Source organism: Octodon degus, unplaced genomic scaffold, assembly GCF_000260255.1.
Source record: "Octodon degus isolate 3935 unplaced genomic scaffold, OctDeg1.0 scaffold00011, whole genome shotgun sequence".
Taxonomy (NCBI): Eukaryota; Metazoa; Chordata; class Mammalia; order Rodentia; family Octodontidae; genus Octodon; species Octodon degus.
The window spans coordinates 14,721,942-14,747,188 of record NW_004524587.1 but is presented as its reverse complement, the minus strand read 5'-3'; the positions used below and the strand labels follow the sequence as shown (position 1 = coordinate 14,747,188).

The following is a 25,247-nucleotide window of genomic DNA, read 5'->3' as shown; positions in this document are numbered from 1 at the left end:
TTTGTGTGTATGTGTGTGTGTGTGTGGCCAGCTCAACCCACCAGGGGGCGGGGCTGGCTGGCATGTGGTGCTGGGGGATTGAACCGCGGTCCCTGTGATTTGCTAAGCTTGTTCTAAGTAGGTACTTTAGACCACTGAGCCATCTCACCAGCCCAACACACATTACCTTTTAGATACCACAAAACATATCTTTAAACCTCTAGAAAGACATGGAGGGCTGGGGAGTGGTCTAAAGTGCCTGCTTAGGCAAGTTTAGGCAGATGCAAGGGACCACAGTTTGATCCCTGGCACCACATGCCGTGCAAGCCTTGCCCTTGGGGTGGGCTGAGCCGGCCAAGAAAAAAGACATGAGAATTATTTAATTGTGCCAGGCTTGGTGGCACATGCATGTAATCCCAGTAGTTGGGAGGCTGGGGCAGGAGGATTGTTGGCAGTTCAAGATTACCCTGAGCTACAGAGGTAAGCTCAAGGACTGCCTGAACTGCATAGTAAGACCCTGTCTCAAAAAGACAAAGCATAATAATTTAATTGCATTATTATAATGGCAAAAATGCATGTAGAGGTGAAAATTCCGAGTGCTAAAATTAGATAAGCTTATGTGAATGAATCATGTTAGTGACTACTAGAATTTTTCTTAAGAGTTAATGCCTGGAGCGAATAGGAGGAAAGGAATGGGAATGAAAGGCTGTTTTTAAAATGGTGACTTGGTGTCTTACTAAATAGGAAGAACAGGTCTGTATGGTAGTGTTCTCTTGCTCCGGAAATAACTTGTGCTCCACAGGTTTTTTTAGAAATGTTGACACAGAGTACCTACTTACAATAAGCTGCCAAAATGAGAAGCTTTACTGATTCAAAGAACTTCTGAAATCTAGCTTTAAGAATTTGAGGAATGGATTGTATGAATTTTTATTATTGTTTAATGTATTTAGTACAAGGTCTCACTATACAAATTACACTCATAATAATTCTTCTGTTTTCAGCTTCCCAGGCACTGGGATTACAGGCGTGCACCACCTCGCCCAGTCTTAGCCCCCTCACCCAGTCTCAGTCGCCAAGCACGCCCCGGGGATGGGGCTAGCACAGCACCCTTGAGGAATGCATTATAGAAAGATGTTGGTCACTGTTTAGTATTAAGGCTAGCTTAATTATTTAGACCCCCCCCCTAATTTTAAACTGAGATATTAATACCTCAGGGTACAAGGTGATATGATTCTAGGGTACTTAAAAGACAAAAATAATTGAACATGACTTTTTAGAGTTCCAGTTATACTAACCAGGGGAGCAGAGAGTTAAGTAATTTAATTAGTAGATAATTACAAATATTGCCTTTCTTTGTTTTTGTTTTTTGAGAGAGGGTCTCACTATGTAGTTCTCCCTATGTAGCCCAGGCTGGCCTCGAACTTGCTGGAATGCACCTAGCTCAGCATCCCAAGTGCTGGGATTACAGGTGTGTGTCAACATGCCTGACTATAAATATTACCATATAAATAAATTGCGTTTTTTTGAGCAGAATGCAAACTTTGTGACTAGTGTAGATACCACAGGTCTTTAGGGAAAAAAGGCATGAGTGCTTGGGTTGAATATTCTTATTACAATGAAAACATTTGGGGAGCAGTATTTTGTGTTGTTGTTGTTGTTGTTGTTGTTGTTGTTGACTATTGTCTGCCCCTCTCATGCTTGGGTTCAAGCCCAGGACTTGGTGCATGAAGAAGCAATACTTTTAATTGAATAACTTCTAACTTTGTACCTGTATACTCTGCTGTGGGATAGAAGTGGTTTTTGCTTGAATGCATGCATGTTCTTACATATGTCTGAGGTGCATATGATTGGTAGTCACTATTAATTAGGCTGATGGACCAAATCAGAAGTATTATCATCAAAACCTTCCAAAGATAGGTATTTTTTTGTTTTTGTTTTTTAGTTTGGACTATGTAGTGTAGGCTGGCCTTGAGTTCAGTATGTAACCCAGGCTGGCTTCATATTTGAGACAGTCCTCCTGCCTCAGGCTCTCAAATGCTGAAATTATAGATGTGTGCCACCACACTTGGCAAAGGATTATAATTTAAAAGAGGAAACAACAAATACAGTCATGCATAAACTATTAAAACTCTAGCCAGGCGTGATGGTTCATACATAAGCCCAGCACTTTGGGTTATTTGTCTGTTCGTTCATTCACTCTTCCATTTGTCTTTTTGAGACAGGGTCTTGCTATGCAGTTCAGGCTGGCCTTGAGCTCACTGTGTAGCCCAGGCTGGTCTCGAACTTGTAGTGGTCCTCCTGCCTCACTCTTTTTTTTTTTTTTTTTGCGGAACCGGGGATTGAACTCAGATCCTTGAGTTTGCCGGTCAAGCGCTTATCCTACTGAGCCATCTCCTAGGCCCCATCCTGCCTCAGTCTTGAGTGCTGGGATTACAGGTATGTGCCACCATGCTGGGATGCCTGTTTTTTTGATGCAGGTTTTATATTTCAATGTAATTGGTTCTAAACATACTGCAATTTGACATTTCTTGAAATGGTATGAATCGGATCAATGTAGATGTTTACTGTAGATGAACTACTGAAATACATTTATTTCATACTTCGAGCGCTTGCTTGTCTACTTTATACCAGGGAATGCATTAGGTACAGGGAAGTTCAAAGGTAAATAAGGAAAGGATCTTCCTTCTGCTGGTCTTAGTAAAATGAAGAGATCTGAAAAAATATTACTGTTATGATAAAACTCTATTTAAAAGCCTTGGGTCATGCCACATGCTTATAATCCTAGCAAGTTTGAGGTCACCCAGGACTATGTAGTGAGTTCAAGGCCAACTCGAACTACATAGGGGACCTGCCTCAAAAAGAAAAAGATGTATTTAAAATACAAGGGATTCATAAGGTGTGACAGTGCATGTCTGTTATCTCAGCAGCACTCTGGGGGCTGAGGCAGGATTGCTGGAAGTTGAAAGTCTCGAAGCCCTGGATTTGCAACTTGATAGCTATGTCTATAAGAGGCGACTTCAGGTGTCTCTTTCCTCCCTTTTTTTTTTTTTGTCTTTTAGAGACAGGGTCTCACTATGCAGTTCAGGCTGACTTTGAGCTCACTTTGTAGCCCAAGCTGGCCTTGAAAAGCAGCCATCCTCCTGCCTCAGCCTCCCCAGTGCTAGAATTACAAGGATGTGCTACCACACCTGGCTGTTTCCTAATATCTAAAATACTATTTTATAATAGGCTTATGGAAGTTAAATGAAATATTGGTAGATGGTGGGTAGGAAAGGGTATGTATAATTATAACTAAAAGATGATTGGAACTGGGCATAATGGCTCATGCTTGTAATGTTAGTCTAGTACTCAGGAGGTGAATACAGGAAGATCATGAGCTTGAGACCAGTGGGGCTACATAGCAAAACCCTGTCTCAAAAAAAAAAAAAAAAAAGGAAAAAGAAAAAGAAAAAGAAAAAGAAAGAAAGAAAACAGAAAAATAACAAATCAAGTTTTTTAAAAATTGTAAAACTAATAACTAGCAAAGTGTTTTACAAGAAATGTTTTTTATTGTTTTGGTCTTTTTGAGACAAGAGTCTCACTATGCGGTTCAGGCTGGTCTTCAACTCACCTTGTAGCCAAGGTGGGCTTGAACTTGTAGCAGTCCTCTTGCCTCAGCCTCCCACGTGCTGAGATTACAGGTGTCCACCACCAAGCCCAGCAGGAAAATTTTTTTTTTAAATATTGGATTCAATGGGCTGGGGAGATAGCTCAGTAGAATAAGTGCTTGCCTGGCAAGTGCAAGGCCCTGAGTTCAATCCCCAGTATCAAAAATAAGTAAATACATACATACATACATGTTGGATCAAGATCTGACTATGGTAGAATACTTGTCTGTTACGAGCAAGGTTCTGAGTTTCAGTCCCAGCATGACAAAAAACAAACAAAACAGCAAATGATGGTTTGAGTGTTGTTAGGTTTAGGGTGTCTTTTCCTTGGTTTTATATATAGTTATTTTGTAACTCAAAGGGTTCCCCCTTCTTAAATTAGACAAAGCAGTTACCAAAAGTTTGGCAGTAGTAGGACTCAATAATTGGGGACTGGTTAAATCATAATATATATATATTTTTTTTTTTGGTTCCTCGAATGCCTTCAGGGCACTTTTGGCCAGCGGGAGAGGTGTGAGGTTCGAACTCCAGCAACCTGAGGCTGACAGCTTTGTGGAAGCAGCCACTTAAAGGCCTGAGCTAGGCCCAGGCCCCCAATCATAATATATTCATCCATAGGATGGAATGTCATGTAGTCATTGTATTATATATAGAATATATTGAAATGGAAAGATTTGAGACATAACTACATAAAGCACATTGTCAGACTGTATGTAAAGAATGACATAGCTATATGTGTAATTATAATTCTTATATAACTCATGTTTGCATAAAGCCTACAGGTAGGTTCATATTCTTGGTTAATTTGTTTTCTATTCCTTATATTGGATAATTTTTCCCATAATTTTACTGAGAAATAAATAGCAATGAGATAGTTTCAAATCAAATTGTTAGGACAGTTCCAATAATTAACACATTTCGTACTGCCTTCCTAGTGGTTGTTGTACAAGATGCAGAAATGATATCCTATTTACAAACACTATTGGAACAAATCTCTATTCCTTGAATTAAGAGAATGTAACTATGTATCTATCCTAACCATTTTGAAAACACAGATACAAAATGGACATTCATCTATATCCCCTTTTTTAATTTAGTTCCATCATTTAAATATTGTAGTGTGTGAACTCAGCAAAGTATTCCAAAATAGTCCAGTAGCCCATAATAGTATTTGGTCTTCCTTTATTGGATAATTCTTATGGGAAAAAGGAATTTAAACAGCAGAAATAGCACTGAAAGTTTCTGATAAATACAGTACAATAATAAAAAGAATTGTTGCATAATTTTACTATCTAGACTTTTTTCTTTTTTGGGGGGGTGGGAGTACTCAGAATTGACCTTGGGGCATTCACTGAGCTGACCCCCCCAGCCTCTTTTTATTTCAAGACAATTTTGAAACTATCTCACTAAGCAACCCAAGCTGGGCTCAAATATGAGATCCTCCTGTTTCAGCCTCCCGTAGTGCTAGGATTGTACATGTATGTGACACCTTACCCAATTTAGAGTTCTAGAATAGAGAGCCTGGAGAAGACATTTGTAGGAGAGGGAGACAATCAAGAGTGAAATAAAATTGAAGTTACAGAAACTGTTCTTAAAATTTTTCTCACTAAATTTGGTCTTAATCTATTGAAATACCACCGTAAGTGTGTTTTATTTCATTCTTTGGAGAATATAATGATTGAACACTTATATCGGAACCTAAAAAAACTTTTACTTTCTTTCACTGGGGAAAACACTATTAAATCTGTTTTGACTGTTGTATATTAGTTGAACCTGGGGCTTCGCACTAAGCTACACCTCCTCAGCCCTTTTATATTTTATTTTGAGACCATTACTAAGTTGCCCAAACTGAGCTCAATTTTGTGCTCCTCTTTCAGCCTCTGGGGTTGTAACTGTGCATTACCATTCCCAGCTCATTTAAAAAACAAAATTAGGAATACTATTCTAAATTCTCCCTTGTTGGGTTTGGTGGCTCAGGTCTGTAAACCCAGCGCTCGGGCTCAAATTTGAGATCCTTAATACAAACAAACAACAGTTAATTTTGAGGCAGGAGGACAGTGAGTTCAAGGCCAATCTGAACTGCATAGCAAAACCCTGTCTTGAAAAGACAGTCAATTAATAAATTCATTCTCCTTTGTAATCTTTTCATGTTATGTGTTATGAACATTTTTCCTGTTAGCTTGTTATTCAAATCATTAGAAACATTATCATTGCGGGCTGGTGAGATGGCTCAGTGGTCTAAAGCACCTACTTAGAACAAGCTTAGCAAAGCACAGGACCACAGTTCAATCCCCCAGCACCACATGCCAGCCAGCCCCGCCCCCTGGTGGGCTGAGCTGGCCCCCCCAACACACACACAAAATAAATAAATAATTTAAAAAAAAAGATTAGTAAAAAAAAAAAAGAAAGAAAGAAACATTATCATTGGATATTAATGGCATATGCACACATGTGTATTCTAACCTGTTTTCTAAGATGTTGCTTTAGGGGCTGGGAGATGGCTCAGTAGAATAAGCATTTGCCTGGCAAGCACAAGGACCTGAGTTCAATCCCCGGTTCCAAAAAAAAAAAAAAGATGTTGCTTTGGGGACAGAAACCCACGGTTATCAGACTTTGTTGTCTCTGATACTTCATGTTTACTTTCTTTTTTCTTTCTTTCTTTCTTTCTTTCTTTCTTTCTTTCTTTCTTTCTTTCTTTCTTTCTTTTGCAGTACCGGGGATTGAACTCAGCACCTTACACTTGGCCAGTTCATTGTTCTTACTACTTCTAAAACAATAAATTGCTGAGTGTGTTGGGGCATGCCTGTAATCCTAGCAGTCTGGGGAGGCTAAAGTAGGAAGATTACAAGGCTGGCTAACCTAATGTGTTAGTGAGACTTTCAAACTACAAAAAGGTTGAGGATGTAGCTCAGTGTGAAGGCCTGGGTTCAATCCCCAACACTGAAAATAAAATTGTACTTTGAAATCCAAATTATTTTTTTAAATTAATTTGTTGTTTGTTTTTGTGGTGGTGGGGGTCAAATCTAGAGCCTTGTACATACAAAGCAAGAGCTCTACCACTGAGCCACAGCCCCCAAATTAATTGAGTGCATAGCTTTTGAGTTGACAGTTTTATGTCCTCAGAAACATTTGTTCCTCTCCTGACTCTTCTCAGTAGATGTGTGTTGGCTTAGTGACTTTTAGATAGGCATACATCTCAGGCTAATGGCTAAGTAGGTTATCCTATAAGTACACATTTATAAGTACTCTGCACTTATGTACATGTATCAGCTTTCCACAAGAAATACTGAATATTATATGTCATACACATACTAATAAGATAAATAAATTCACATTTTTCATATGGAGATTGAATTTCTTATTTTGAAAAATGTAGGTACGTGTTAGCTTTCTGAATAAGGAAGAACAGAGCTCTAAAATGTCCTAGGTTAGTTGGGGTTTGTGAAGGAAAAGAAAAAAAAAAAAAAACAAGTATCTTGGTGCTCTGTGTTTGGGGTAAGGAGAAAACACACGTAGTAGTTAATTTCTGAGTTTGGAAGTTTTTCTAGTTTACAACATGGTTTAATGAAGAGAAGATGGGCCTGTGTGCTAAGTTGCGTCTTACATAGGTGCTTTTTATTTATTTTTTTTTTTTCCCTTGACGTAGAGCTTTCTGTTTTAATTTTTTGTATTTTTAGGGAAGGGTCTACAGGGTGTTCAGGGTTTTACTACTAGATCTAACTCTTAGTGAGTCTCCTGTTTATATATAGCCTTACAAGTGCTACGATTACAGGAGCACGCCACCATGCCCAGTCCCAATTGCCGTCTCAGCATGCTCTGGGGATGGGCCCAGCATGGCAGGCCTAGGGATTGAACCCCTGATAACCCTTGCACCTGCTTGCAGGTACTTTAATCCACTGAGCTATTTGGCTGGTCAGCGTTTTCTCTTTAAACACTGCTGGTGTTTGATACAGAGGTGTATTTTAGTCATCCTCATCTAAGTAGGTTTGGAGGAATTCTACCTAATTCTGAGTTACAGGCAAGGAGACTTCAAGTCAGAGAGCCTACCTTTGCTCCATGCTTATATACTGTCTCACTAACTGTATATGTAATTATTAAAATTTCTTGATTTTTTTTTTTTCTTAGCTATTGGAGGCAGTACTGTTGTCTTCTTACCTATAGGGATTAAATCCATCTGAAAACCTAAAAATAAGTATAGGACCTTAAACGCAAAAGAAATGTTACTAGCGGGCCGGGGAGATGGCTCAGTGGAATAAGCGCTTGCCTGGCAAGCACAAGGACCTGAGTTCAATCCCCGGTTCCAGAAAAAAAAAAGAAAAAAATGTTACTAGCAATCTCTTCATTTAACAAATAAGAAAACTAAGACAAAATTACTTACACCAGGTCATTTTCTTAGTTACCTTTTTCTTGTTGCTGATTCAAAGCACCCAAAATTAAGGAAGGAAAGGTTTAAAATAAGATCATAGTTTGTGGAGGTTTCAGTTCATAATCAGCTGGCTCCAAAGCAGTGTGACTGACCAATGGGCAGTAGTTCAGGGCAGCAAAGAACAGCAAAAATACTAGAGCAAAAAGGGACGAGTGCAGCAGAGAGCAAGCTTCTTTTCCTCGATATTGTATGCAGGCTTCCTGCCCCAAGGCCAATGTAGGACTCAAGCCCATAATCCCAGCACTGGGCCAGTGAATCAGTCACAAACTTTTCAAGTGTGCACCTGTGACTGCACGAGGCTTTGGGGAGACATACAGGCAAAAACCATAGCAGTCATGGATGTTAGATGGATATTTTGCTTTTTTACATTTTTCTCAGATGGACTTTCAAGTTTCTGAATTTCATTGAATTTTCTGCTGCATTTGTTTCCATAAGGTTTTGTTTTTTGTACTAAATGAGATTGAACTCTTATACCGTGCTACATTGCCAGCCTTTTATTTTTTGAAAGAGGACCTTTCTGAGTTGCCCCAACTGGGTTTAAGCTTGCAATCTACCTACCTTGAGCCTGCTAGGATTACAGGAATGTACCACCACACCTGGAGTTTTTGTTTTTTGGGGTTTTGGTTTGTTCACTTGTTTGTTTGGTTGGTTTTTTGAGCTGGCCTCACTTTATATAGTTCAGGCTGGCCATGAGCTCACTGTGTATTCCAGGCTGGCCTCAAACCGAAAGGTGATCCTACTGCCTTATCCTTCCAAGTGCTGGGATTATAGGTGTACACCACCATGCTGGGATTTGTTTATTTTTGGTTCTGTGGGCTGGTGAGATAGCTCAGCAGTCTAAAGCACCTGCTTAAGCAAGCTTAGGCAAGCATTGTCGCCAGCCTCACCCCTGGGGCGGGCTCAGCCATAGTTCTTGAAGATAGAGTGCCTGCCATGCCAGCCCTGCCCACAGGGCACACTGAGCTGAACAACAGAGGAGTCGGGTGTGGCACACCTGTCATCCCAATGCTGGAGAGGCTGAAAACAGGAGGATCACCATGAGTCTGAGCTGCGTAGTGAGACCCTGTACCAAATACATAAAATGAGGGAGAAAAGAAAGAAAAAAAAGGGTCTTGTTCTATAGGTCAGGCTGGGCTTGAATTGGTGGCGATCCTCTTGCCTGTGCCTCCTGAGTGCTGGGACTGCAGGCATGTGCCACCACGTCCAACTGTTTATTTTTAGATAAGGTCTCACTGTGTAGTTTAGGCTGGCTTCAAACTTGTGATCTTCCTGCCTTAGTCTCCTGAGTGTTGGGATTACAAGCATATGTGACCATGCCTGGCTGACTGGCTGGCTTGCTTGCTTGCTTTTTTTTTTTAATGTATCATCAACTGTCAGCCAGGCATGGTGGAACACACCTTTAATTCTAGCTTCCTGGGAGGCTGAAGCAGGAGAATCACTATTTTTAGGCCAGCCTGGGCAACTTCACAAGACACTGTCATTAAAAAGGGCTGGCTCTTGCCCAGCATTTGTGGGGCTTAGACTGTTGCTCATAAAGCCCCATATCAGAGCTGTTAAGATTTTGAGCTTGTTCATCATTTTCTGTATAACTCAAGATTTTTAAAATCCTTTAATAATCTCCCTGTTGGAAGAACAGACTAGCCTGATGTGACACAGACATATGCCGGTAATTCCCCCTAGAGGCTGAGGCAGAAGAATTGCCATGAGTTGAAGGCCAACCTAGGCTATATAGTGAGACCCCATCTCAGAAGAAAGCATAAAATAAAGTAAGAATAGATTATCTTAGAAGAGATAGTGTTGGTTAACACCTCCACTTTTAGTGTAGTTCAGTTGGACCACTGAATGTTTTATTTCAGCTACTACATTTTATCTGTTTATAAATATAACAAAGTGGTGGCATATCATGGTCCCTATCATATCAAAAGTAAATATCATAAAGTACAGTAAGTTCCTGATTTACAACCAAGTTCCATTTTGGGAGAATTCATCTGAAAATTTGCAATGCAGATGTTCCTAAGTTATGTACTTACTGTGTAAGATTTACATTTTTCATTCACAGAGGTATGATAAAAGTCTATAATGGAACCTATTCCAGTTATTTTCAATGGGTTTTGGTTGCTTGAGGGGTTTTTGTTGTTGTTGTTCCTATTTTTGGTGGTATTGGGAATTGAACCCAGGGAGCACTGAGCTACATCCCTACCCATTTTTATTTTATTTTGAGATAGTGTTTCTCTAAGTTGTCTAAGCTGGCCTCCAACCTGAAATCCTCCTACCTCAGCCTCCTGAGTAAGTAGCTAGAATTATAGACATGTGCCACCATGCCTGGACTTTCTTGATTTCTCTCTCTCTCTCTCTCTTTTTTTTTTTTTTTTTTTTTTAATTTTCAGCTCTTCAAAGCTTTTAATTTCCTATTTGAGTTTTTTCTTCTTTGTGTCTCCTTGTTAGACAAGGTCTTTGCTTCTTACCTCTTCGTCTTTGACTGCATATAAACATATCTTCACCCAGTATTTTTGCTAAGTTATTGAGCCTATATTTCCTTGTTTTCTAATTTGTTTCTGTATTTCTACAAAGTAACCAACTTGACAAACTATTTGTTTCATTTCAAATTGGATAATCTTTTTTTTCATAGTGATAACATTTGTGTTTTCTTTTTTTTTTTTGAGACATCAGTTATTTTTATTTTAAAGAAAGAAAAAAAAATAGAAACAGTGGTACAAAATCTCAAAACAAGATTTTAGGAGAGTAACAATGGTTAGTACATTGTGTGTTGTTATTGCCAAAGTAGTTTCTCATATTACAAGACATAGGCAAGAAATAAAAATTTTAATTTAACAACTTTTTTTTTTTTTTTTTTTTTTTTTTTATGGAACCGGGGATTGAACTCAGATCCTTGCATCTGCCGGTCAAGCGCTTATCCTACTGAGTCATCTCCCCGGCCCTAAAATTTTTTTTTTTTTTTTTTTTTTTATGGAACCAGGGATTGAACTCAAGCCCTTGTGCTTGCCAGGCAAACTCTTATTCTACTGAGCCATCTCCCGGCCTCAAATTGGATAATCTTAATTCAAAGTAACATTTGGGCTTTTGAACCTCCTTTTTTTTTTTTTCCAAATTTCTATTGAGTAAAGTAACTGTTATCCATATTCTATGCAGCTACATTGTTTACTCACTGAAAATGGCTGTTTTCATTTGGTAATGATATCTTGGTCCTTGTCAAAGACCTTGTACTGTTTTTATTACATTATGTATAATACTAACTTCATAGGAGACCTGCTTACCAAATAAAAGTGGTCTTTGTTCTACTAAGTAGCCTTTGAGAATGTGTGGGTTATAGAGGCAATGGGGCAGTAGCAGCTACACAGTCACTAAAAGATAAACTGGAGAAAAAAAAAACATGAGTGGTTCCCCTATCATCTGTGTCTATCACTACCTCTTTTCTTCTTCCCTCCTTTCACATTTTGACCTTGTCCTACCACCTAGAGATTTAATATTGATAGTACCCAAGGATAGAAGTGAAGCATCAAGATTCGTTGAATCACACTTCCATTATTTTTTTATGAGAATCATAATTGGTGTTGAGATAGGCTTTGTAGACTTTGTCTAAAGAATGTGGGGCTGGTGAGATGGCTCAGTGGTCTAAAGCACCTACTTAGAACAAGCTTAGCAAGAAAGCACAGGGACCGTGGTTCAATACCCCAGCACCACATGCCAGCCAGCCCCACCCCCTGGCCAGCTGAGCTGGCTACACACACACACACACACACACACACACACACAAATAAATAAATAAATAAAGTTAAAAAAAATGAATAAAGTTGCTTTAGCAAACTATAATATAGGGCCGAGGAGATGGCTAAGTGTAATAAGCACTTCCCTGGCAAGCGCAAGGGCCTGAGTTCAATCTCCGGTTGCGAAAAAAAGAAAACTACACTACAGATACTCATACAGTATTTATAATAAGGGTCTATTATATCCTAGGTCAATTACTTCCAGACTGATCAGTACAGATGTCAATTATAATCATCTGTGGGCTAGGGGTATAGCTTAGCAACACAGCATCTGCCTGGCAAGCTGGAAGTCCTGAGTTGGATTCCTGGTACTCACCCCCCCAAAAAACAAACAAACACAAGAGAGACTATACAAATATCATTTGTGGGGGCTGGTGAGATGGCTCAGTGGTCTGAGGCACCTACCTAGAACAAGCTAAGCAAAGCACAGGGACCGCGGTTCAATCCCCCAGCACCTCATGCCAGCCAGCCCCGCCCCCTGATGGGCTGAGTTGGCCACACACACACACACACACACACACACACAAATTAAAAAAAAAAACCAAATATCATTTGTGGGCCTTTTGAAATTAGATCAACCCCTATCCTGGGTTACTTACTTACTTATTTATTTATTTATTTATTTATTTTTTCAGAAGAAAAAGCCATTGCTTGCTTCAGCAGCACATATACTAAAATTGGAACGATAGAAGATTAGCATGGCTTCTGTGCAAGGATGACACACAAATTCGTGAAGCGTTCCATATACGTATATGTTTTTTGGGCCAGGGAGATAGCTCAGTAGCATAAGTGCTTGCCTGGCAAGCACAGAGTCCTGAGTTCAATCCCCGGTACTGCAAAAAAAAAAAAAAAAAGCAGAAGAAAAGGCCAGGTTGACCCCAAACTTGACGGTGATCCTTCTGGCCACTCAACTGAAAGCTATAGTTTTAAAAATTCACCGGGTGAATCTCATACAAACTAGGTTTGGAGATCACTGCTCAAATATCTGCTTAGAAATCCACAGATAAAAAAATTTAAGAATAAAAAATAAAAATATTTTTCAGAATAGCTAAAGAAGTAGTAGGATATAAGGCTGAGGCAGGATCGAGGATAGCCTGGGCTACATATACATCGCAAGTTCAAGGCTAGCCTGAACTACATAGACATTGTCTCAAGTAACGCAGACGTACCTTAATTCCTACTGTGTGTGTGTGTGTGTGTGTGTGTGTGTGTGAGTGTGATTTATTCCTTTTGTATAGCGTGTTTATTCATGGTGATAGACTTGCCTCAGGCAGACTGTCTTATTTCCCAAGTAATGAAAAACTCTGGGACTATCCCAGAGACAGACTGTGCTGCTTCCAGCAGTATGGGTCTGGAGTGGAGTAAGAAGGGATCTGGCGGGGAGGTCTGTGACATACTTAGTCTTTTTTAAACATTTAATTGGTATCCTTTATTATATATAAATTATGTCTTTTTTGAAGGAAGGAAAGGTTTATTTAGTTTATAATTACTGGAGGTTTCAGTCTACAATTGGCTGGCTCTAAGGCAGAATGGCACATGGTAGAGAGCAACCTTTCATGGTGGCGGCAGAGAAAGAAAGGGAAGAGTAACAGCAACAATGTCAACAGAAAATTATGTCTTTTAAAATGCTTAAAGCTTGCAAAAAAAAAAAAAAGGCTGGGGAGATAATAGCTCAGTAGAATAGCCTGGAAAACATAGAGTCCTGAGTTCAATCCCTGGTACTGTAAAAAAAAAAAAGCTTGCAAATATCTTCTGGGTATCCATGCTTGGTGTTGTTTTATAGGTAACTGCTTAGGATGTGGTCCTTTGGGTTACTGATGTATTTCAGTTAACCTGATTTCCTGGACAAGGGGATCTGGTAATTGCCCTGACCTCAAATAATGCTCTCTGGCTCATAGGCCAACAGTATATACTTAGTCTTGCATAACAAGGAAAAATGAGGTGTTAGGCTGCTGTATGACAGCAAGTGTCATTTTGTTGATAGAGAGCAAAGAGGGGAAGTATGTATTGGGGAGCCAGCCTCCAATTATTACCATTGTACCGCTGTCTACTTCCAAAGAACCTTTTCTTGTTTTAGGTATAAATATTCAATAAATGAAATAAGTGGGCTACTTGTAATGAGAGGATACAACATGAACTCTGTACCACATCACAGTAATAAATTTGGGATGTTTTAGTATAGTTGCATTTTGGTTGTATTGAGTTTCTTCTGCACAAATCTTTCTTAATTCCATACATGAATATTTTTTGTCATCTACCATTCCTTCTGCTAAAGTGCTTCTCTCTGGAGGTTTACCTGGCAAGGTGCATCTCATCCTTTAAGATCCAGCTTTAACTAGGTGTAGTGGCAGGTGCCTACAAATCCAGCACACTGTGAGACTGAGGCAAGAGGTTTACAAGTTCAGAGCCAGTAACTAAGTGATTAAAGGAGACACTGAAAACAAGGAGCTAGGAATAAAGGCCATGGGCTCAGTCCCGCATACTGAAGGTTAAAAAATTCAGCTTTAATAGTTCCTCTCTTTTCTTGAACCCTTTTTTACTCTTATACATTACCCACTGTGGTAATGTGGTGGGAAGTATGGTAAGTACAGAAACAGTAGTGACCTGTTACTTTCCCATTTACTTGAAAGAGGCATTAGCCTCCCCCACCCAAGAGATGTTCATCTCAATACCCAGCATTGAGGCACTGGTTTTTTTTGGGGGGGGGGTCTAGGGATTGAACTCAGGAACCTGCTATTGCCAGGCAGGTGCTTATGCCACTGAGCTGTCTTCCCCTGCCTGAGGAACTTTTTTTTTTTTCTTCCAGAACCAGGGATTGAACTCAGGACCTCGCCAAGGAAGTTCTTATTCTGCTAAGCCATCTCCCTAGCCCCCGAGGAACTTTTTGATTAAAAAATAAATTTTAGCTTGTTTTGGAGGGAATGGTAGTAAGGGATTGAAACCCAGTATCTTTATACTTTATGGTGAGCTGTATCTCCAGCCCTTTTTTTATTTTGAGATAGGAGCTCTGAGTTGTCCAGGCAGAGCTCAAACTTAGGATCCTTCTGCCTCTGTCTCACAGAATGCTGGGATCACAGGCATGTGGCTACATACTGAGCTAGCATTTATTACTTTGTAGCAATTATTTCAACCTCCCTCTGAGCTGGTTTTATTCTTGCTACTACAAGTATTTTGTTAGCATGTATTTTCTAGATTCAAAACTTAAATAATAACCAGGTGGTGGTGGTTGTTTTACCTTCTTGAGATAGGGTCTCACTATGCAGTTCAGGGGCTGGCTTTGAGCTCACTTTGTAGCCCAGGCTGGTCTTGAACGTGCATTGATCTTCCTGCCTCAGCCTCCCAGAGTGCTGAGATTACAGGTGAGTGCCACCATGCCTAACTAACTTTCTTTCTTTTTTTTTTTTTCTTTTGTATTTTAGGGAAGGGTTTACAGGACGTTCAGGGTCTCACTAGTAGATCGGACTTGTAGTGATCCCTAAGAACTGGGATTACAGGCACTTGACACCAGGCCCAGTCTCAATTGTGTATCAGCGTGCCCCAGGGGCAGGGTTGGCATGGCAGGCCCTGGGGATTGAACCCCCCGCCCCTGGGCCTGCTTGTACAGGCACTTCAATCCGCTGAGCTATTTGGCTGGCCTGAACTAACTTTCTTGATGCTAGTTGATAGTTGTTAATGTTATGATCTTTGTTTTGATATATCTTTAGCTATGATATGATGGCACATGTGTTTTCAGGAGTAGTAGAGAAAAAGTGTTCTTTTGCAAAGTTTAAATAGTTATTGCTTTAGTGTCCACATTTAGGAAAAAAATCATTCCTTTTGTTCCCAGCAGAAATGGATTACTTAGTTTTAATTTCTTTTTTTCTTCCTTTTATCCCATGACACTTAATGTAAGAATACCAGACTAGGTTTTTCAGTCAATGTTCTTTTAATTTGAAGATACAGAAAAGAGAACCACATGGTATCTCCTCTGTTCTCTACTGTCTGATGATTGGAAATACCTTTGTATGACAGGTTGTCAGATAATTTTCATGTTAGACTAAGCCTAATTTGTGGAAGCTTGTGGAGTATAGGGCTGCTTTTTTTTTTTTTTTTTTGCTTTAATTTTTTGGTAATACAGAACATTTATTCAAAGGGCTGCTATTTTTTTTGTGAGTATAGTGTAACAGTCTTTACCGCCTTTTGGAAATACATTGGAGTTTTTTTGTTTTTTTTTTTTAAAGATGGCACACTGAATTCCCTGAAATTGATTGATTGATTGATTGATTTTTTTTTTTTTTTTTTTTTCCAGGAAACCACTGTAGTATCTATTTTTAAGAGAAATAAAATTCTGGCCTTGTCAATCTGTATAAGCCAGTTCTGAAACAGAACTGCAATGCAATCCACTTGCTATCAGTCTTGCCTGGTCCCACATTCCTCACATCTGACTACTACTACTCAGAAGTTAGTGTTCAGGGCTGGAGAGATGGCTCAGTAGTCTAAAGCACCTACTTGAAACAAGCTTGGCAAAGCACAGGGACCACGGTTCGATCCCCAGCACCACATGCCAGCCAGACCCGCCCCCTGGTGGGCTGAGCTGGCCCCACACACACACACAATAAATAAATGTAATAAATAAAAATAAATATTAAAAAAAAAAGTTAGTGTTCAAACAAAAACTGTCACCCTTTTAGAGAGATCTTGCCACTACCCTCCCATGCATCCCAGTTCTGAAGGCACCTGCCCTTGAGGGACAACAGAGCATAAAGGTCAAAAAGGCTCTGTGTTCAAATCCCTGCCATTTCCTGGGAGGGAAACTGACTAGGATGGGCTGATCATGTTGGATAGGGCTCAGGGTATCCTCCCAGTCTTGACTCAGGGCATCCAGGAAGCCATATGTGAGAGGTGCCCTTTCTCAGGCTTGGCCTTAGGCAGAGTTCTAGCAGAACTGCAGGCTACAGGTGAGCTCTGTGGCGCATAGCAGGGAAGTAAGGATAAGACCAGGAAATGCCCCAGGGACGGACTCCCCTACAACAGAGAGCTAGAAGATCAAACAGTCTTTATAGGTGGCTCAGCTCCACTGGCAGACACTCCTGCACCATGAGCACAAACCTACACCCCACTTTGGGTCAGCTTGAAGACCGGTGAGCACTCTGGACTCGGGCAGATTTCTATGTCTGAATTCTAGCTTTGCCTCTAACTAGGACATTTATTCTCTGTCTCCAAGCAGCTTCAGCTTCTGCACTTCTGAGAGATCACAGAAAACCAGGGTGAAGTGTCTGATACAGTGATTCAAAGTCAGCAGTGTATGCTATATTTACAGACACAAAATTTATTCGTTTGCTTGGAGTTAGTTCCCTTGGCAAGACACTGCTCCTTTGGAAGTGCTGCCTAGCTGCCTTCTCCAGCAGGTATCTGAGGGTGAGGTACAGATTGTGCTGTAATCTGAGTGCTGGCAAGGCTGAGACAGGAGGATCACTATGAGTCGGAGGTGCGTAGTGAGATCCATCGTCACGCCACTGGAAGTTTCATTCCCAAATATATCTTCCATGAGAATTGTCCACTTAGTTTTAGATGGAGTTTCCCAATCTGGACAGGCCCCTTGTGTAGTGCCCATCTCCTCAGTCCGTGGCTCCTCCTCTTGCTCCAGGTGAGAGATGAGCTGGGTTTGCCAACCTGATACCCCAGTGAGGTCAAGTTGTTGTAGTTCTCCAGCGTAACATCTCTGTACAGCTTCCTCTGAGAGGGATCCAGGAGGGGCCACTCCTTCTCAGTAAAGTCCACAGCCACATCCTGGAAGGTCACGGACTCCTGATTAGAATCCCTGGCGGGCATGTGAGGCACCAGAGCATGGCACGGAAGCAGGCACAGGTCCTGGGAACAGGAATGGTGCTTTGAGGGAGGGAACGCTGACTCTTGGAGACAAGCAGGGTCCTGTGTGGACACAGCACTCGTGGAAAACAGGTGGGAAGCTGCCATCCTAGGAGAGCAATGTCAGTGTGGCACAAAGCACGCCAGGAAGCTACTGTCCTGCTCGCGTGGGACTCTCCAAGCTGGTGCCAGGTAGAAGGGAGGCGCGGGACACCTCTCCTTTACCCATGTGTCTCACTCTCCAAACGCCTCCCAAGAGTAATGGCTTCGGCTTCTGATTGATTGATTTTTGTAGAACTGAGGATTGAACTCAGGCCCTTGTGCTTGCCAGGCAAGTGCTTATTCTACTGAGCTATCTCCCCAGCTACGTTGGAGTTTTAAGCAGTCAGCTGTCCCTTGTAAGAGCCAGTAGTATATTGAAAAAAAAGTTGTGGTGGTTTCATTTATAAAATAGACTTCCGGGAGATTGTTGTTCTTACTGTCATATAAGAAGTAGATTGTTTTGCATACATGAATATTTTATAATCAGCCTCCCCAAATGTCTAAACTTTGCCAAGGTTATTTTGTTTGCTTTCCTTTGGGAATTTTCTAACACATTTGCTCTATGGTGGTATAATTATAGATGATACGTTACTAAATTTTTATGTATCGAGAGGTTGTATGTATTCATAATTAGCATTTATTTTACGGTGAGTTTTAAAAATCTAACCTATAGTTGTATTGTTAAGATTAATCATCGGGAGACCGGGAAGATAGCTCAGTGGAATAAGTGCATGCCTGGTAAGTTCAAGGTCCTGAGTTTGATCCCTGGTACCACCAAAAAATAAAAAATTTAAAAAGGATTAATTATAGGTTTGTCACTTCGCTTTTCTTCTCTTTTTTCTTTTTTCTCAAACCAGGACTCTTAATTTAGGACTTTGCACTTGCTAGGCAGGCACTTGTGCCACTGAGCTATATTCCTGGCCAAGATTTGTATTTTCCTATTTTTAAGATGTGATACATGCGTAGTTTAGTAGAATAAGCACCTGCCTGGCAAGCGCAGGGTCCTCAGTTTGATCCATAGTAAAAAAAAAAAAAAAAAAAAAAAAATGAAAAGGTATGATACATCGGGGCACATGCCTGTAATCCCATTTACCTAGAAGTCTGAGACAGGAGGATTTCCAGCCTGGGCAGTTTAGCAAGACCTTATGTCAAAACAAAAGGGTTGGGGATGTAACTAAGTGGTAGAGTTCTTGGCTTCCATTGTATGCATGCCAGCTTCAGTCCCTAGTACTACACAAGGAAAGAAAACAAAACTGTCCTGAATATTTAATTTATTTGTTTTAAATTTATTTGTTTTAATATTTATTTATTTATTTATTTGGTACAGGGTCTCACTACGCAGCTCAGCCGTGTAGTTATCCTCCTGTCCCAGTCTCCCAAGCTCTGTGTTCACAGGCGTGCCCTATCAGTGGCCAGCATGGCACTGTGCCAGCATGGCATACGGTACTTGGGATTGAACCTGGGTCCTTGTGCTTGCCAGGCACTTAGACTGCTGAGCTATCTCCCCAGCCCTGAATATTTCTATATTCTTGACATTCAGTAGGCAGAGGCAAGAGGATTACAAGTTCAAGGTCAACCTGGGCAACATACATATTCAAGGCCAGTGTGAGCTATATACATATACTGTCTCCAAAACACAAATATATAAAAGGATTAAAGAAATAATGCAGAACTAGCATAGAGCAACTGCTTAGGATGCTTTGGGCCTTGGGTTCAATCCTCAATCCATCAAAGTAATAATATCATGGCATGGTGGTACGTGCCTATAATCCCATCATTTGGAAGGCTGAAATGGGAGTATCACTGCAAGTTTGAGAGCCTGGGCTACATGGTGAGTTCAAGGCCAGTCTGAATTATATATATAGCATGGTCCTATTGCAACCCTCCCATGAATAAATAAATAACAATTTAAAAATAAATTCATATAGCTAAGACTTTACTTAGCATATAAAGTTTTGTTTTTCCCTGTGCTTGTCCTTGCAAGACTAAGTATATGTTTCATATAACAGTAACACTGGTAATCACATGTCTTACTGTTTACCTAGCACTCTTGTGTCCATTACTACAGAGGATGCCGAAGTTAAAGGCTAATAGTTGGGGCTGGTGAGATGGCTCAGTGGTCTAAAGCACCTACTTAGAACAAGCTTGGCAAAGTACAAGGGACCGCGGTTCAATCCCCCAGCACCACATGCCAGCCAGCCCCGCCCCCTCGTGGGCTGAGCTGGCCACACACACACACACACACACACACACACACACAAATAAATAAATAAATAATTTTTTTTCATACTAGGTTCATGTTTATTGGGGAGGGTGGTGGAGGAAGGAAAGAAAGGGGGCCCCCTTGCTCAAGTTCTTAACATAGCACAAAATCCCCAAGTCTCTACTCTTCAGGTAAATGTGGATGACCAGAAGGCCCTGGTTCCAGCAGCAAGCCGAGGAAAGTGTCGGGGTGTGTACTTCTCCTCAACACAGAGACCCAGAGGCCCAGTCCACTGCTCCGACCCTGACCGTCTGGCAGGCTCAGACGTCAATAGGTTCCCGGCCTCGGTTCTGCCTCTTCACCACAAACACCCTCTGTCCTGACACAGTCACCAGCAGCGTGTGTTCTCCAAAGACCACAGACAGGCGATTGAAGGGAACATTCATGCCATGGTGCAGTCGGAAGCTGCAAGCTGTGCTGACCAGCTCAGAGATGGCACTGGCTGCCTGCTCGTCATTTTCGAGATCCCCAGACGACGCTAGCACTGCACCTTCACTCAGCACCAGGTAGCCCAGCTGGTCTGGGATTCGCTCCAGCCCCTGGGTCAGTGCAGAAGTCATCGCAGCCTTCGAATCTCAATAAATAAATATTAAAAAAAAAAACAAAAAAACGAGCAAATAGGAATAGCGGCAACAAATGGCTATAGAGAGCAAGTCTGCCTCCCTTATGCTGCATTCAGGCTCTCTGCCCCAGGCTGGGTGTAGTACTTACACCCATAATCCCAGCAGAACTCACCCGCATAATCCCAGTGGATCATGAGTTAATCACAAGCTCTAGAAGTCCGCCCATGACTACATGAGGCTTTGGGGGGATAACTAGACACAAACCACAACACTGAAGTACTTTGGGACTATGTAGGCACAATCTACTGTTCTCAGCTAATTCTGGTGTTTTGATTTAGTCCTACGGATTGAACCCAAGACCCCAATTACAATGTCATGTCTAGCTAATTTATCTTTTTCATTTTGAGACAACGTCTTAAGTTACCCAGGCCAGCCTTAAATTTGTGATCCTTCTGCCTCCTAACCTCCTGAGTAACAGGGATTACAGGTGTACATTACTATGCTAGGCTCGGTCTTGGTGTTCTTAAAGTTTTGAAGTAAAAGTTGCAGATCACCATTTGATTTTTTTAACCTTTTTATTTTTGTTTCTAATGTATTTGTGATAGGGTCTCACTATGCATCTTGGACTCATAGTGATCCTTCTGTTTCAGCCTTCCCAGCGCTGGGATTACAGCGCTGGGCATGTCACCACACCCGAACTCTGTCACTGTCGCCACTCAGCACACTTGGGGGCAGGGCCAGCAGGGCATGGGGTACTAGGGATCAAACCCTGGTCCCCGCACTTGCCTAAGTAGGCACTTAGTCCACTGAGCTATCTTACTGGCTCTTATTTTCTTTTTAATCTTGTTCAGCATGTTTTTGGCATATAATAATTTTTTACTTAGTTGGTTAAAATCTCTTATGGTTTTTCCTACACTTACTAAAACACAAGGCTTCTGTCATTCTTAGAAATCTATTCATGTATATGTCTTTGCGAATGTTTCTTAAGGATTACAGATTTTTTTTTAGTTGTTTGTTAATGCCTTTTTATGTTATGCTACAACAGAGTATCAATGATCCAAATGGAGTAAAGATAATTCAGTATTTTTAAGTAGTTTTTCTAAGCATCTTTTATGAGATAATACTCTTCTTGGGGCTGATGATGAGTGAGATCTTGGTGAGATGGCTCAGTGGTCTAAAGCACTTACTTAGAACAAGCTTAGCAAAGCACAGGGACTACGGTTCAATCCTCCAGCACCACATGCCAGCCAGCCCCGCCCCCTGGTGGGCTGAGCTGGCCACACACACAAATAAATAAAAAGTATGCAGTGTGTTAATTATTGAAACTGTCCTCCCAATTTGATTTGAAACTGACTCGTTGCTATTTGTCTGTCAATAAAATTATGGGGGGGGGAATACTCTTCTCCACTAATTTCAAGTGACAGCTTTTTATTTTATTTTATTTTTGCGGAACCGGGTATTGAACTCAGGCCCTTGCGCTTGCCAGGGAAGCACTTATTCCACTGAGCCATCTCCCCGGCCCGACAGCTTTTTATATGCTAGCATTTTTTCCAGATTCTATATTGTTTAAATTGCTTGCCTGTGATAATGATGGAACCATAGCATATTGATTATTCTGGGGGTTTTTTGTTTTTGTTTTTTTTCTTTTGTTTTTTTGCTCCGAATGCCTTCAGTGCATGATTGGCTGGCTTGAGTTGTGGGGATCGAACCACAGCAACCTGAGCCTGACTGTTTTATTGAAGCAGCCACTTAAAGAACTGAGCTAAGGGGCAGGCCCCCTATTCTGGCTTAATTGTATGTTAATATTTGAAAATAGGTCATCATTATTTCATAGAAATTTTAAGGGCCGGGGAGATGGCTCAGTGGAATAAGGACTTCCTTGGCAAATGCAAGGGTCTGAGTTCAATCCCCAGTTCCGTCAAAAAAAAAAAGAAAGAAAGAAATTTTATTGCTATCCTTAGTGTTTATTTTGCAAACTTTAAAATATATGAAGCCAGGGCTGGCAAGATAGCTCAGCGGACTTAGTACCCACTTAGGCAAGCACAGGGACTGGAGTTCAATCCTGGAATCACATGCTGGGCCAGTCCCACCCCCCGGCACACGCCTGTAATCCCAGGGCTGGGGAGGCTGAAAACAGGCTCACTCTCAGTCAGAACTGTGTAGTGAGATCTTGTACCAAATGCATAAAAGTATTAAAAAGCCAGACATGGTGGTGCACACCTATAGTCTCAGCATTCCTTAGGCAGGATTGCCAGGAGTTCAAGGCCAGCCTGAACTATATTATATAGCAAGACCCTGTCTCAAAAAAAAGTTACATGAATTTGGAAAGATTAGCATATTTATAATGGTTGGTACTTCTAAGCATGGATGTAGCTAGTACTATCCCCATTTAGTGAGGTCTCTATATCTTTTGGAAAGATTTTATAATTTTTACTAAGTTCTAGAGTTTTAGTTTGGGCTTTTCCATTGGTGTGTTCTGAGTTGATACTTTTTTGTATTTGTATGATTTTTCTATAGTTATTAATGTAAATGCATGTGTTTTCATTTATTTATTTATTTATTTGCGGAACTGGGGATTGAACGCAGGCCCTTGCGCTTGCCAGGGAAGGCTTATTCTACTGAGCCATCTCCCCGGCCCCAAGTTTATTTTTTATTATTTTTTGGTTTTGTTTTAATGAGGAATAGCAGTGAAACAGTTTCAAAACAGGTTAGTAGGATAGTTACAATTAATACATTGAATATTGTTGTCTTCGTAATATTCAGAGGACAAGATGCAGACATGATATCTTGTCCAGTGGGTGTGGGTGTGGGTGTGGGTGTGGCTGAACCAGGGATTGAACTCAGGCCCTTGCGCTTGCCAGGGAAGCGCTTATTCCACTGAGCCATCTATCTCCCCGGCCCCTTGTCTAAACAATATTAGTACAGACCTTTCTTCTCATTGAACTAATAGAAGGTTTTTCAAGCTAATTTGTAACCTTTTTCCACAAAGAATTTGAAGAAATGTATAGAAAATACAAACAGTAAATGGCATTAAAAAACCAAGTATGTTTTAAAAACCAGAAAATACAGGTAGGACTAACTACTTATTTCAGGGTTTTGAGACGTTACAAACTGACCAAGATGTGACCAACTAAAAACTGGTAACATGTCCCTTTTATAAAGATCTCCCAATAAAAGACAAAAAGTTCATTTGTTGGGGGAAAAAAAAAAGGTTTGGCCAGGCATGGTGGTATACACCTGTAATCTCAGCACTCAGGAGGCTGAGGCAGGAGAATGAGTTTGAGTTCCAGGCCAGCCTGAACTGCATAGTGAAACCCTATTACAAGAAGTCCATATGGCCCAAATACATGTGGTTTTTCTGTCTGGCATAATTCTATGATAAAGCCTGGAATAGCATACTGTGTTCTACAGAGGGGTCAGTTAAGATAAAGACAGGAAAAAAGGATTCCTTTGGGTTTATCAGCTAAAGGATATTACTGTCATCAAAGCAATTCAGTAGGGTATTGGGAAGCAGAAACCAAACTAGTGAGCCAAAGAATGGAAGAGAAGTAAAGAGTTGGAGATAGTAAATGTGTAATTGAGCATAGAGGAAGTAAAGAGATGGCAGGTAAGGTTAAGTGAAATTGAGGACAGTTCTAAGAGGTTTGAACAGAGTTGGGAGAGGAGAGTCCTTTTCAGTAAGAATGGATTCATGGGTATGGTAGTACATGTCTGCCTGTAAATCCTGGCTACATAGGAGGTTAAAGCAGGAAGTTTGCAAATTTATATCTACCCTGGCAGCTTAATTAAGACCCTATATCAAACACCAAAATAAAGACCTGGGGATGAAGCTCAATGTAGAATGTTTGTCCTGTACAGAAAAGGCCCAGGATTCATTCCCCAAGACCATTTTTTAAAAAGAGCAAAGCATGGTGGACATACAGCGTATACAAATTTCATATGTATTGCAGGATCTCTTCCATATGAAAAATTATATCCATGGGGCAAAACTGAGAAAGCATTAAACTGTTATCAGTATCTAGGTACAAGAATTTTGAATAGTAAGTTGCTCCATTTTTCAGATTTCTTGAAATAAACTAATAATCTCAAAAAAAAAAAAAACTGTTCCCCAAAGTTAAACGTAAACCTTTTTTAGTGGTATCAGCCCACAAAAAAGATTTGATAAAACCTGGAAAGTAGAGCTGATTCAAGTGAGAGGAACCAGAGACTGTTGTAGAGTGAGTGTGTGCCTGCATGTATGTTTTAAGCAAAGAGAAACAATTTGAAAACAAGAGTCTGCTTGAGGAAAAGAAGAGACAGACTGGAGCTGTTACCTGGGGTGAGGCAACTAGAGCACAGTCCCTAGGGAATGGAGGAGGGCTGATCCAGCCCTTACTGAATTAGTTACTCAAAGGACAGACTGACTTCTGGGTTAAGAGATCCACACGTAGGAGTGTACTTGAGTTTTCTAAGTCGCATCTATAAGAGGCCAATGATTTATTTGTATGTATGTGTGTATTTGTTTGGTATAAGGTCTCACTATGCAGCTTGGACTCAATAGTGATCCTCCTGTTTCAGCTTCCCTAGTATTGGGATTACAGGTGTGCACCCCCAAGCCTGACTTTGGTGGCCAGTATGGCATGCCTGGGGTTCTAGGGTTGGCAGCATACAGTACCCTTGAACTCAGGCCCTTGCACTTGCCAGGGATCGAGCCCA

General features: G+C 40.8%; 2 protein-coding genes and 1 pseudogene across 3 annotated transcripts in view; 2 read left to right on the top strand and 1 right to left on the bottom strand.

Annotated features, from left to right (window-relative positions):
• Ctcf (CCCTC-binding factor) overlaps positions 1 to 25,247 on the top strand; it is a 68,767-nt gene that overhangs the window by 9,424 nt on the left and 34,096 nt on the right. The window lies entirely within an intron of this gene.
• LOC111815124 lies at positions 12,489 to 12,587 on the top strand (annotated as a pseudogene).
• Positions 20,012 to 20,559, bottom strand: LOC101565434 (ragulator complex protein LAMTOR4). Its single transcript, XM_004625861.2, has one exon. It carries the CDS (start codon positions 20,547 to 20,549, stop codon positions 20,250 to 20,252), a length of 300 nt encoding a protein of 99 aa, XP_004625918.1. The 5' UTR covers positions 20,550 to 20,559; the 3' UTR covers positions 20,012 to 20,249.

Excerpts from the sequence above, each read along its gene's own strand:
- LOC101565434 (XM_004625861.2), bottom strand. The coding sequence starts at position 20,549 with ATGACTTCTGCACTGACCCAGGGGCTGGAGCGAATCCCAGACCAGCTG.